At 45.3% G+C, this 14,852-nt stretch overlaps 1 protein-coding gene across 1 annotated transcript in view; it reads right to left on the reverse strand.

The window, feature by feature from the left end:
* LOC144782059 (alpha-actinin-4) overlaps positions 1–14,852 on the reverse strand; it is a 280,125-nt gene that overhangs the window by 126,142 nt on the left and 139,131 nt on the right. The window contains exons 7-8 of the mRNA XM_078661201.1: positions 11,759–11,840; positions 11,529–11,614 (exon numbers count right to left, since the gene is read on the reverse strand). Of these exons, the coding sequence (XP_078517327.1) occupies positions 11,529–11,614; positions 11,759–11,840 (168 nt within the window). The remainder of the gene's footprint in view (positions 1–11,528; positions 11,615–11,758; positions 11,841–14,852) is intronic.

Below are 14,852 nucleotides of genomic sequence, written 5' to 3' on the forward strand. Positions count from 1 at the left end.
TTAGCTATTGAACCAGTGGCCAACTAGATTAGAAAAGATGCTCTGAACCGGAGATTGAAATGGGACCAGGATTGGGAGGATGGGATTTCACTTTATTCGGATGATGTTCTTCTCTATCTGGTCGGACCAGAGGATTCATACAACAAGTTTCTGGAGATCTTCAGGGTGTTCGGATGCTGGTAGGGGCTCCAGATGAATTGATCCAAGTCCAGTCTCTACCCTTTGGGCGGATAGGAGATGTCTGGGCGAATCAGGCCATGCTGACTTTTCAAGAACTTCATTCCCAATACAAGCTGGCTAGTGAACAACACTTGAGGTACCTTCAGTTGAAGCACCATCTCAAAGCTCTTATTCAGCCCAGAAATGAGATACCAGTGGAAAGCCCACTAGAATATAGAGTACTGGGAGCGCCTCTCCACCGCTATGCGATTTCTGCCTGTTGAAAATGGCCCTTTTGCAAGGTTATCCCCAACCTTTTTACTTCTTCCTCCTATTTGTTCCTGACCGGTTGGTGTTGGTTTTAGGACTCTGGGCACTTCACCACTGCTAATCAGTGTTAAAGTGCATATGTGCTCTGTGTAAATCGTGTTATGGATTGGTGTTTCCATGATTGGATAATTGATTTAATTGTTAGTCCCTAGTAAAGTGCTCTGAGAGTGCCAGCGCCTGTAAATGAAATGCTACTAGTGGGTCTGCAGCACCGATTGTGCCCCAACATGAGTAGCCCTGAAAAGGTAACTCAAACCTGCCATGTCGACTTGGCCAGTGCACACACTTGCCAGTCCCTAACCTTCCCTTTTCTTACAGGTCAGGCACCCCCAAGGTAGGCCGAAGATACCCCTGTGGGCAGGGTGCAGTGTATGTGAAAGGTAGGACATGCCCTGGTATGTGTGTGGCATGTCTTGATAGTGAATTACAGCCAAATTCGTTTTTCACTATTGCAAGGCTACCTGTTCCCCATGGGACAGAATGGGAAGTTTGCTTATAACATCTTTTAAACATAACTGGCCCGGGGTATTGGGTAAGAAAATAAAGATTAGTATGCCTGAACTCAGAATCTAAAGATGCATCTTTTAGTGAAGGTGGTTTTTATATTCTGTGTTTGAAAATACCACTTTTAGAAAGTAGGTATTTTCTTGCTCCGCCTATGCTGGAATGTGGACTGCCTGTCTGGGTTTTGGATGACAGAAGGCTGGGGAGCGGGAGTGGCTCCAGATAGTCTAGGATTTGTCAGGAAAGGGCTGAATAGATTTGGGCTGCAATTGAAGAAGGGGGAGGCGATTTCCTTGCACCTCAAAGGGCCTGGTCTGCCTCTGACAATGCCATCTCCACCTCCTGCCAGGAAGTCACACCAGAGAAGGCAGAACTGGTTCTGGCTGGGCACAGACACTCTCTGCCTAAGAGATCAAAAGATTTTGGGATATAAATATTGGGGCCCAGACCCCTGAACTTTAGAACTCTTTTGGATCAAGGAGACTGCCAAGAAGAAGAGCTGGAAAAGCTGTGAGGAGGGACTACCACTTTGCTGTCCAATTTGCTGTGTTGGCCTGCAGTGGCTGCTTCCGTCTTGGGCAGTAAAAGGACTGGACTGAACTTTCTGCAATCTACTTTTGTGAGTTTCTCTAAGGGCTTGAGGTAGAGCTTGCCCCCTGTTCAAGAAGTCTCAGGAACAGCAAAGACTTCAAGCTCTTCTGCCCTCAGCACTGCGGACTGTGTTTTGTGCTGCAACCCGACGACGTCTAAGACGCCGCTGCCGACTCCGTGTCCTGAAGGCACCGCAGAGGGCAACGCAAAAGCGACCATGGTCTCACCAACAACGCCTGATGACGCCGCCACCGAGCCGCTGCTCGCTCCGCGACCTGTGGACACCGCACTCCGCACCGCTTCGCAACGACATCTTCTCACCGTGACCCTGGTCTCACCGACGCCTGCTGACACCGCCACCGAGCCGCTGCTCGCACCGCGACCTGTGGGCACCACACTCTGCACGCCTCACGGCAACGCCTTGGCCTCCCCGACAACGACACTCCACGCCGAAATGGACGCAGCTGCTTTCACCGTGGTTCGAGGGCACTGCTTGCAAAGTTACACGATGCACCGCCCTCATCCCGCACCACAGCCTTGGCCTACGGATGCTGGTGCCATCGACTCCAGTTTGTCAGTGGACGAAAGCGTTTCAGCAACGACGCCGCTGACGAGCACTGCCATCTCGCACCACGACCCTGGTCTCACCGACAACGCCATCTGACCCCAACACCAAGCTGCTGCTCGCACCGCAACCTGAGGGCACTGCACGCAACACTTCGCACCACAGCACACGACGCCTGCCGACACCATCGCTCCCGACTCCAACTGAGAGGAGATCAACCTGCAACGCGGGTGAGAATGGAGTGTAAAGTAAGTGTAAGTAAAAAGATGCCCATGCATATGAAAAGGGAAACTGCAACGGCCACAGGTGCCTGGGGAGAAGGGTGGGTGCATGTGAATCCACTGCACTAATAGCCTCGAGCAGATACTTGGAGGTAAGGAACAATCTGTTCGAGGCATGTGTGACTGTAGATATACATGCTTGGCATAGCTTGTAAAGCAGTGCCCTTCAAAATCAGTGGCTAACCTGTGGGTATTGCAGTTGTTTGAAAGAGTGCACGTAGCACTGCCTGACCTATATTAGCTTATTGGCGTGCTAGAACATACACAGAAAAATGTTTAGTGAAGATGTGTGGTTTAGACCATGCAGCTGCTTTGCATGTCAGCTATTGGAATGTTGTATAAGAATGCCACAGAAGCCCCCATCTTTCGAGTAGAGTGTGCCCTAAGGAGTGTAGTAGGTAAGTTCTCTTGGCTTTAACATAACCTATTTGAATGCACTTCACTATCCATCTGGCAATCTCTGATTTGGACACAGACTTTCCTTTATGAGGAGGCAAAAAAAGCAACAAATAGCGGTTTTGTCTTTTTGAAAAGTTTTAGTTACATCGATGTAGTACAGAAAGGCTAATGCATGGAGAGCCCTTTCCGCAACAGAGTCTGCTTGAGGGAAATAAACTGGCAACTTGATTTATCGAGGTGAAAGTAGAAAACAACCTTTAAAAGGAATTTGGAGTAGGTGAGAAGAACCACCCTATCCCGGTGGAGTTGGAAAAAAGGTTCTTCTAAAGTTAATGCTTTGAGCTCACTAGCATGTTAAAGAAAGGTAATGGCAATTAAAAATGCTACTTTCCAAGAAAGTTATCGAAAGGGGCAACTATGTAGGGGTTTGAATGGAGGACACATCCATTGTGTGAGAACAATGTTAATATTTGAGTAATATGTGGGTGGAACCACTCTTAAGTCCTTCCATGAAGGCTTTAATGACTGGTATTTTGAATAAACAGAGGTGTTGTCTATTCTGAAGATAAGCAGCAATTGCACCAAGATGCAAAAGTATGGAAGTGAATGCGAGCCCAGAGAGCTGTAAATGCAGCAAGTAACAAACAATGTTTTGTACTGAGGCATTGAATGGATGAATTCGTTTAGTATGACAATAGCAAAAAAATGTTTTCATTTAGCTACATAGCATGCTTTAGTGCTAGGCCTACGGGATTCTTTGAAAATGGTCATACATTCAGGCGGGAGATTGAGGTTACCCAATTCTATGGCCTCACGAGCCAGACCGCCAGGTTGAGTGCCTTTGGATCTAGGTGCCTGATTTCTCCATTGCTCTGAGTGATAAGTTCCGGCCAGGGGAAGCTCATCGCTGGGAACTACTGAGAGGTCTAGTAGCATTGTGAACCAGGGCTGATGGGTCCACGTGGGAACCACTAGTATCAGCGAGAGAGATGTTTGCTTGAGTTTCCGAACCAGAAATGGATGGAGAGGAAGAGGTGGAAAAGCATAAGCAAATATATTGGACCAATTCATCCACAGAGCACTGCCTTCGGAAAGTGGGTGAGGGAACCTGGAGGTGAGTCTGGGCATTGGGCATAGTCTGCAGTTGCAAACAGATCTATGTGAGGGAACCCCCACCTGTTAAAGTAAGGGAGGAGTGGCTTGGGGTGGAGTTCCAATTTGTGGAGTTGTTGCCACATCCTGCTGAGGTCAGCAAAATCGTGGTCTGGTCCTGGGAGGTGTTCCGTTAAATGAACGTTGGGATATAGAGCCCAGCGCCAAAGGGTCTGAGATGGGCAAGATAACTGCGGAGGATGTGTCCCCCCTCCCACGTTTTTGTAGATAGTACATTGCTGTCATATTGTCCGTCTGGACTAGGACAACCTTGCCAATTAGATGAGGTAGAAATGCTTTCAATGCTAGGTGAACAGCTTAAAGCACTAGGTAGTTGATGTGGAGATTCTGGTGTTTGGCTTCCCAAAGACATTGTATTGTGAGATCCTGCAAGTGTGCACCCCAGTCGGTGAGTGATGCATACGTTGTCAGAGTGATGTGGGGAACAGGTTCGAGGAAAGGCCACCCTTGTAACAGGTTGCAGAGAGTGATGAGTGTGGAGGTCTATCAACACTAGACCTTATAATTGACCCTGTGACTTGTGACTGAGGCCATTGTTGCACTAGGCATTCCTGTAATGGACGCATGTGTAGTCGTACATGCGGTACTATGGTAATGCAGGAAGCGATCATACCTAGGAGTTGCATGACTAATTTCCCTGGGAGCACTTGATTAGTCTAGAAGCAGGGTATCAATGTCTAGAAATTTTGGTTTTGCACAGTATTGGGATAGGTTAATCCTACTTGTGTGTTTAGAATACCTTTTAGATAAGGTTGAAGCTGCAGTGGTTGAAGGTGAAATTTGGCGACATTTATTTATGAGTCTTGTAGAGCGCGCGGCTACCCCCAACGGGGGTGTCCCGGCGCTGTGGACGGCAACGACGAGAAACTAGGAGTTAGTAGCTGGGAAACAGCCATGTCTTGAGCTTACCTCTGAACTGAGATTCCAGCTCAATCAATCGAATGCTTAACGGGAAGGAGTTCCACAGATTACATGACACCACCGCAAAGGCTCTTCCTCCTTTTCTGGAGCAGAGGAAGCGGGGAGGCTGCAGGAGGCGGAGATGGTTAGACCTAAGTGCACGGGAAGAGTGCACTAACTTCAGCCTATTTCTTAAGTATCCAGGGCCGTTCCCGTTCAAGGCCCTGAAAGTAATGACTAGGGCCTTAAACTGAATGGGGGAGGATATCGGAAGCCAGTGAAGATTCTTTAAGTGTGGGGTGATAGAGTGGCGGTAGGGTACCTTGACAATTAGTCTGGCAGCAGCGTTCTGGACAATCTGCAGCCGGTGTAAGAGGTAGGCTGGGGCGCTCACATATAGGCAATTGGAGTAGTCCAGGTGGGAAGTAATGAGGGCGTGAACGACCGTTTTTAGTGAGTCCAATGGCAAGTAGGGCGCGATTTTACTGATCATGCGCAACTTGCCAAAGCAAGCGGAGGTGACTGAGGATTTGGGTTGAATATGCCAACTCATTGTCAATTTGGACGCCAAGGTTGCGTGCCACTTGCACCGGGGATGGGGGGGGGAATTCAACTTGTGTGGCCACCACAACGTCGGCGGTAGAGGAGACTTTTGGTTAAAGAATAGAACAGATCGAGGAGCACCAGTATGGCTACTTCGCCTCTGTCCACGCTCTCCCTAATTGTTTCAGTGGCCTCTAAAAGGGCTGTGTCAGTACTGGATCCGGCTCTGAAGCCGGACTGAGAGTCGTGGAGAAGATTTCTAGTCTCTAGAAATTCTGCCAGTTTCTGAACTACTTTTTCCAGTACTTTAGCAGGTTTGGGGAGAAGCGATATGGGCCGATCGTTACTAAATATAGAAGGATCAACCTCGGGTTTTTTCAGGATGGGGATTACTGTGGCCTGTTTCCAAACAGAAGGGAAGTGCCCGGATAGAAGGGAGGTATTCCATATGGAAAGAAGTGGGTAGATGAGGACCGGGGCTAGGGAAGTGAACATCTCGGCCGGAACTGGATCAATAGGGGAACCTGATTTGCATTTTTGCTTTTTCAGAAGGCCGTGTCTAGGGAGACAGGCTTAAAAGAGCAAAGCCTGGCTTCACTAGAGTTAGTGCACAGTGGGGTAGTCTGGTCGCCAGTCCCCTCGGCAGAGTTGAATGTGGAGAAAATATCAGATTTTGCTGTGGAAAAAATCAGACAGACATTAATGGTGAAACCTAAGTAATGGAGCAGATCTATGGTAGCTTGAGTATGTTGCTAGCACTGATGATTGGTGCTGGCCTTGATAAGCCAATCACCCAGGTATGGGATTATGTGGAAGTTTTGTCTGCATAGGTGGGCAGCAACCACTGCTAGACACTTGGTAAATATCCAAGCTGCAGTTGTCACCCTGAAAGGGAGGACTTTGAACTGATGTGTGCCGGCTTTCACAAATCTTAGGTATTTGCAATGTGCTGGGTCTATTGTTACGTGAAAATCGGTGCCTTTTAGGTCTAGTGCAGCTAGAAAGTTGCCATATTGGAGAAGTGGGATCACCTCTTGGCGATTGACCATATGGAATTGCTCTGACAGGATATACTGGTTTAGGAGGCTGAGGGCTAAAATTGGACATAAAGAGACGTCCTTTTTGGGGATTAGGAATTATAGGGAGTATACCCCTGAACCTGATGACATGGCGGGACAGGTTATATACCTCCTTTAAAAAGAGCTTGAACTTCCATTTTGAGCAGTGTTTGATGTTCTAGTGATAGCCTGTGGGTGGAAGGTAGATTGTTGGGAGGTGTGTAATGAGCTCCAGACAACCATGTTGGATAATATCCAACAACCACTGGTATAATGTGGTTGATTGCAATCTGGGTTAAAAATCCTATAAATGACCCCGACAGGTGTGTTACAGTCGGGGGAGGAGAGGGTAGTCATTTCCTAGCAGTGGGTGTTGAACCACATGGGGAAGCACCTTTGCTACCCTTGGCATTGTTGTCCCTGAAGTAACCTCTTGTAGAGGAGTGTTGACTTTGGGCACCACCATCTCTTCCCACTGTTATCAAAGAGGTGGTTTTGGGAACTCCCCGAAAGTTGGAGTGGCGAAAGGAGCCACGGGGAGAAGGTGTTTGAAGGAACCCAATTGCTTTCGCCGTCTGTCTTTTTACATTTTCTGTAAGGTCTGGTCAAATTGGGGACCAAAAATGTTGTTTGTCAAAGGGCATATTAAGTGAATTTAATGGATTTAAAACCAGAAATACGAAACTATGAGTGGTGTCACATTAAGATTCTGGTATTGATGTCTCTAGCTGCAGCACTAGCAGAGTCTAGGGCACAGCCGATGGAGGTATTGGATATTAGCTTCCCCTCGGAAACCAGTTCTTGCCCTCTCGTTCTAAACTCTTCTGGGAGATATTGGAGCAGGTCCATCTCATCCCAGTGAGCACAGTCATATCGAGCAAGCCAACTGAGTTGGCAATACGCCAAAGATTGGCAGATTGCCCTGCAATCTTTTTCCCTGCCGCATCAATGCACTTGATTTCTTTGACAGGCAGCAGGGCATCTCCCCTAGCTTGCGAGTTAACTCCCTTGTGAGCAGTGGTAATTATTAGCAAGTCTGGTGGTAATTGGCCCTTAACGTATATAGGATCAGATGAGGAGGATTTACATTTATCTACTGTTTGCGTTATAACCTTAGCTTTAATAGGGTCTTTAAAAATGTCCTCAGTGTGTCTTAGCATGTCTTTTAGAATTGGTAGATACGGAGTAGCCTTATGGGTAGATGAAAGGGTCAGAAAGAGTAAATCCTCTATGGGTTCCTTGTGGAGCTGTACAATCGTGAAAGGCAGCAGCTCTACAGAATAGCTCCTGATATACTGTTGAGTCATCAGGAGTGGAGGGATGAGTGGGATATAAGTCTGGGTCCATGTCCATAAGTGGCCCAGGGGTCAGGGTGTGGTGGTGTCCCAACAGCGTGGAATCCTCAACCATGCCCACCTATATCGTATTGTGGAGAGTCCTGAAGTGAGAGGTCTAGTGCGTCTCCAACAGACTGTACTGGAGAAGGTGAGTCTGGTGCAAGTTGTGAAGGTGGTGAGAATGATGGAGGAGACAAAAGGCTGGTGGCTTTGTCATATTTGTTCCCTTTTTTGATGGCACTGGTGAGTCAAAAGCCTCCTGCAAAGACAGCTGTCTTTTCCGTAGTGAAGGAATCGGAGCCGAAGCCTTGGTAAGGATATGGCAAGTAAGAGGCTAGATGTGGATTTGTTTTTGTCTAGCATCCAGCTTCTCCAGGAGTCTATGAAGAAGGGGCTCCACTGGCTTGTCAGAATCGGGTTTGGAAGCCTGCTTCAAAGCTTTCGGATCCAACCCAGGTTTTGGTGCCTAAGTTCAGCTCGGTGTCAAAGTGATGGCCACCGAAGGTCAGCTCGGTATCGATGGTACGCTCGGCACAGAGGTGGTCGACGCCGAAGACTTTAGCTTTATTAAGTGTTTCGGCGATGATTCGGAGGATGGGGCGCCCAAACCAGTCGCCCGGTGCCGACCATGGCCAGAAGGCAGTGGTAGCCTCCTGATCAAGAGGGGCCATGTTTCTTTTGTAGTGTTCAATGCTGTGTTGAGAGACAGGGGCTACCGCACACACGGGCTGTTGAGCCGGTGTGACTTCCTCCATGTCCAGGTCGATCTTGAGGTCAGAACCTCAATGGAGAACGCCTCTTCTTCTGCAACCGATGATTGAGGGTGTTCTTCGTGTTCTTGGAAGTCTTCATAGCCGAAGATGTACGGAGTGTCCTTGATGTTTCTCCGCTGCACCTTGAGCTGATGTGTTCAACGGTCTCGGGAGGTTTACTTGGAGCTGAAGGTGTGACAGGATTAACAATCAGCCTCGGTGTTCTGGTGACAAACACAGTTTACAGACCTGATTTAAGTCGGTCTGGGGATATTTCGCATGGCAGCAAGAGCAGTAACGGAAGGGCGTACATTCCATCACCAGCAGGGCATTCTCTGTAGAACCTGATGGAGATTGAGGAAAAAGCCCCAAAGGGCAATGTCTTGGAGGGCCGTAGTAGAAGTGCGTTGGCTGGACTAGCAAAGTAGCTAAACCGTGATACACAGAATTGGAAACGCGATCGAAACAATAAAAAGGGTGAATGTTGCATGAACCGAAAAGAGCACTGTAACTGCCTCAAACCGGAGTGCAGGCACACATATCCAAACTCAACAGCGGAAAGAAAACAATCTAACAAAGGAGTCAATGGACATGCACATGATCACTAGGAGTCACTCGAACACATGACTCAAAAGTCTACTTTGAAGATAAACAACTTGCACACATCCGGAGCCAACACTAGATGGCAGGAGTATGCCAAGCACATGTATCTACAGAAACACATGTCTCAAACATACACCTACTAAACTAATAAGCACAAACCTGAACGTCACCTACTTTTGGAAAGTATCTCATCAGGAAACCAATTCAGATTAGACATATCTACAGAGGATACAGGAACATAGATCATTCCATGGTAGTTTTGCCTTTGGGGCAAAACATTTTTTTTATTCTAACAAGAACATGTGATACCAAGGGTATGTATGTATGCCATCTCTGGCACACAAAACAAGCTAACCTTCCAAGTCTTCAGTAAATATTTCACAAAAACCCAAATCTGCACAGGACATTTATTTCATGCTTGTATCTAAGAAGTTAACTTCACAAGAATTGGGATAGTAACTTAAGACTACAGTGTCTAAAGAAAGGACTCAAAGAAGGACTGCCTTATTGTCAGACACATTTTCAGTGCAGAAGGGCCATGTCAAAGAATCTTGAGCTAAGTTTTTATTAAAGTGTCATACTCAGATGAAACACAAACCAATACCTTCAGAGGCAAGGCTCTTAGCACTGGGGGGATTAAATATGACCGGCTTAATTACACACAATAGCTGCTCATTTTCCTTTGACAGTTTTTGGAATGAACATTTGCCCCTATACAACAAGAAGTCTGTGCTTAACACATCTTTTAACATGCATATCAGTAATTAACATGCTGAAACATGCTTTTGTTATAAATTAGGTTCAACTTTCATGCAAGACATTTCAATAAGCTGTAATTGAAAGACTGAGACAAGCAAGAGCCAAAACAGAGGTAGACAGTGTAGCAGAAAGTTGCACCCACCAGCAGCTCACCTTTTGAGCACCTGAGAAAGCGTGGTAGAAGCAGGACACATATGTCATGATGGCCTTCTCATCTGGCCTCAGAGTGCCTACAATATCTGCGCAGGAGAGAGAGAGAAGGAAGGAAAGAAAGAATGAAATAAGCAGACCCAGCCCATGCAGATATCTTGCGCCCTGGCAGGCAGCACAGGAAAGCATTGCTCCAAGACAACTGAATCCAGGACCTCAGTCTGTGTCGGGACTCTGCTCACAGGGTACTGTCCACAACAAATCTGTTGTAAGAGTTTATAATAAGGGCCAACTCTGTGTAGAGGACTTTCAAAGGCAAACACAACAAATACATTAAGAGTGCTAAATGAAAATAATTGTGAAGGCCAACATAGATAGCACTTATATGCCAATGCCTTCATATGCTTTGCCACTCTCCAGTTTGTGTACCCTGCATTAACCCTCATCTTGCAACAGTTTTTGTATGTCAAATGACTTGACTGTCACAATCTTAAGCAAACTAACCAAAAATGCCCAGAAGAAAGACATAGCTAGATCAAATCATTTGAAATTTTTATCTTCATGATTCGTTGGTGAAAAAAGCCAGACAGCATTAAACTGCAAGTTGACTTCTAGGTAAGTATACCAAAGTGCATGTTTACCAGGTACCCTAACCTAGACTGAGACAATCGCCAAGGAAAACAACAGCACACCAACTGCCTAAAATGCTCCGAGCTAGCTCCAGTTTTTTCCCCCGAACAATTTGCAGTGTAACTTTTCCAATTAGAATCAAGCCAATTCATTCTCAATTTTTGAAAACTCGTTCAGTCCACATTACAAAAGAAGCACATTCAACATCCCATACACTTAAAATTGCAGGTGCAATTTAGAATGGCATAAGTTAATGTGGCATGATTAATGCCGGAAACAATACCTCAAGAATAACCAAAAGACAACCTCGGTCCACATCTTTAAAATCTATAATCTGATGTTTTGAATTTCTCTTTATGTCCAAAAGGAAAAATCTTTGCCCATGAATCACCACAGACAAAACTAAATATCTACAAACACTGGCAGATAAAGTAAAGATACAAAACTTGTTTAAAAAAAAAAAAGGCTAAACTGTGTCTTACTATCATCCGATAGAGCATTTCCCAGTAAATCCAGTCAGAATGCCTTGCTCTTGGCTCCTCCTCTGCTTCTAGACATTTTACTTTGCCGGCCCTATTAACTAGTCCAATCCAATTATTTAAATGTTTTAATAGGCTCTAGCACAATTCGACCAAGGGACCACTTTGGTGATCACAGTGTAAGCAGGTCTGGACACAAACAGAGATTCAGGGGACCAGTTAAAGTTCACCACCATCTGCAAGAGAGAAAGGAAGTAAGCAAGTGACGTTGCCAAGGGGCAGCCCAGCAAGAGATGCTGCCCAGACATTGGATACCTTCTGAGCTCCAGAAAAGGCGTGGTAGAAGGAAGACACGTAAGTCATGATGGCCTTCTCATCAGGACGAGCTGTGTTGACAATGTCTGCAATTCAATGACAAACGTTAAATCATAAGAAAGGAGAGTGGGGCCTCCAGGTTTCCATATTCTGCCAGCCACTTAGGCTGCAAACAATATAGGCACCATGATGGCAATCCCCCTACTCCTAAAAAAATACACAAGACTCACCTTCTGCATCTAACATCTTGGGAATGTCAAGATACTTTTCAGCCACTTCAAAGGCATTGTTCAAGTTGGTAACCGGATCATCCTAAAAGACAGATCAGCTAGATGAGCTAAGATTGGTCTATGTAGCTGAACAGATCCAGAATCACACAACAAAGGAACAAAGCAATACATGAAAAAAGAACTACAATGGAACATGTCAGATGGGTGAATTTGTGTAAACAGCCTTAACTACTCTTCGTTTTAACTGTATTGACTAGCTGCACCTTTGGGTACATTTGCTAAGTGTATAAACTGTACCTGAATGAGACAGACACATGCGTGCCTCTTTTATGAACTTTTGCTCATCCATGCAAAATTACTTCAGAACTCCAAATGCAGTACAGATTCATTCGAAGACTTAAGTACATCAGTTGTGAAGGAAAGATGGAGTCCTAATGGACAACTATATTCTATCGAAAGAAGTGTATAAAACTAACTTTGATCATTTTGAGGGCAGAGCAATTTAAAGGCTTTAGGCCAGCAAACAAAGCAGGTCACAGAACATTAGTTACAACCCTGTGCTGGGGAAACATCATTAGACCAGGGTTTAAGTCATATTGTGCATGGGGTTCCCTTATAGCAGGAAAGATGAGCAACAGATCATCATTCATCAAAGATGATCATATTTTCAAAATAGTATCATACTCTTATCCCTTCAAAAGATCAAGATAATGAATTTACATTCAAGCAAGACTCAAAGTGGTCTGTGGGCGAACAGGTAAAAGAAAGCAAGAAAAGATATTTAAGTGTAACTAGTTTCATATTTATCACCACATATTAAAAGAAACTGAATTTTCAACAATCTGTTTGGGCCTTAACAACTCTTACTAATAGTCTGGATTGGCTTTATGACCCACCACATTTTTATTTATTTATTTATTTTAAACAAAATCCTTATTGCATTTTAGCAATATACAGCAAATTGATTCGTATTTCTGTTTAGTCATGTTGACATTTAGCATATGACTGCATTACATTTACAGCTTGACAATTTAGACTAACATTGCTTGGTTTACAAAGCAATACGCAATTCAAATAATCATAACCCACACTCCACTCCCACCTACGCACTAGACTTACCTAGTGAGAGGTCTGCAATTGGGAGGCTGTGTGTGTGGATATTCATAAGTCATTATGTGTATTCTGTTGGAGGCGATTATATTATCAGTGTTACTGCAGAAAACACAACAATGGGGGTTGGGCTCTGCCACAATTAAAGTGGGGCCCATATCAAGAAATCTCCCAAAGTAGTCTATGTAGGAAGTCTGAGTTAGTCACTCCCCGCCTCCATATCTTGTGCCCACAACACCTCTAATAATGCATTCTATTCGAGCGATATGGGTTTTTACGCAGACTTCTATACTCCTCTGGATGTAAAGCCCCACTTTCAGCTAGACCCAGAGCAATAGCTCCTCCTGCCATTGAGCCACCAGTAAAGCCTGCAAGGATTTGCATGTGAGAAAATGGTTCTATATATACTGGACCAAAGTAAGATACAGTGTGTATAGAGTCCACAATTCCCAGAGGTTTAACAGAGGTTAAGTCAGGTCTGACCTTACTCTCTAAAGTGGTAGCTTGGTCGAGCAGTAAGGCAGTACCAGAGGACAGTGTAAAGCATTTGTTGTACAGACCTAGTCAGCAAAAGATTTCACACACTCAAGAACTGAACTCCAGGCCAATTGTTTTGTATCAAAAGATATAGTTTTATTTTTAGAACCAACAGGTATCAAAATATACTTTTCTCCATATGAGTGATCTCAGGTAGTTATTTTGCAGAAAGGCAATAAACTTTGTAAGCACAATAGGTACAGTAGTTGCAATTGGCAACACCATTCTAAACACAATTTAGGGTTTTTCTACATAAATGCAGCTGATTACTTTATAGATTACTTTTGTAACTCCAGGACTGGATCCTATATTCAGTCCTGGGGTCTAAGCTGAAAACAGTTTGGTAAAAACGTTTTGGTTATTGCAGTGATTTTTTAAGAATATAAAGGTATTTCAAAAGTTGACACTTAGAAACTTTTCAGTGAAAAGCTAGCAATGTTATCCTATGGAAGGAAATTAAAGTCACAGGCAAGGTAGGTTCTCGTTACTTTTGTAATCCAGGACTGGACTCCTAGGTTCAGTACAGGGGCTCTCTACCTAAGACAGGTAAGTAATTACGTTTTAGTAGTTGGTACAATTTTTAAGGAATATTTGTAGTTTGCAAAAATAGACAGAAGAAATTTCACAGAAAAGCAGTCAACTGTTTCCAATGGAAGAAATGTAGGTTACTAGTAAAACACGGTTATGATTACTTTTGCGGTTCAGTACTGGGCTAAAAGATACAGTACTGGCTTCTCTCCTGGTCACAGGTGAGTACTTCGGAATTCGTTATTCTGTGAATTTTATATGAATATTTTAAAGTTTCAAAACTTCTCACTTAGAAGAAATTTCAAGTGAAACCTGTCAATGTTAGCCTACGGAAGAAAAGTGAGTCATCGGCTTTTAGGTAAGTACTTGACTGGCAGAGTTATGGTTCTGGGCATAGACTCAGGGTCCCCCAGGGTCAGGGAGGTACACCCTCAGTGGCATAGGGGCAGCCGGGTGCAGAGGTAGTTAGGCCCAATGTTATCCAATGAGAGGCGGGGGTCTTCGGTTGATGGCTGCTGGCTAGCAGGCCACGCGGCTGTGGGAGCTGGGCTCCTGGTCACTTGCTCAGGGCAAATGGGGAAGTAGAATAGGACAAAGGTTGCACTGCCAGAGGCACTCGGGCGGCTGGGTGCAGGGTGCTTTTGAGCCGTCGGGCGCTCAATGTTATTCAATGGAGATCTTGGAAAGGGAACAAAGGCTGCAGGCTCAGGGACGGAGGATCTTCTGGAGTGACCAACACTTCGAGGGGTAAGTTGGGATCTTAAAGGATAGGTAGGCACCCAGGAGTTGGGCACATGGGGCCTTGGGGCAACTGGGTGTCTTTTGAGGTCTGGAAATCTTACCCCCTGCTGGTCATGGTCGGAGGGGTCCTTTGTCCTGAGGCTGCAGGCGTTGTCGTCGAGGAGGGTACTTGGGCACT

This window comes from Lissotriton helveticus, chromosome 9, assembly GCF_964261635.1.
Source record: "Lissotriton helveticus chromosome 9, aLisHel1.1, whole genome shotgun sequence".
Lineage (NCBI taxonomy): Eukaryota > Metazoa > Chordata > Amphibia > Caudata > Salamandridae > Lissotriton > Lissotriton helveticus.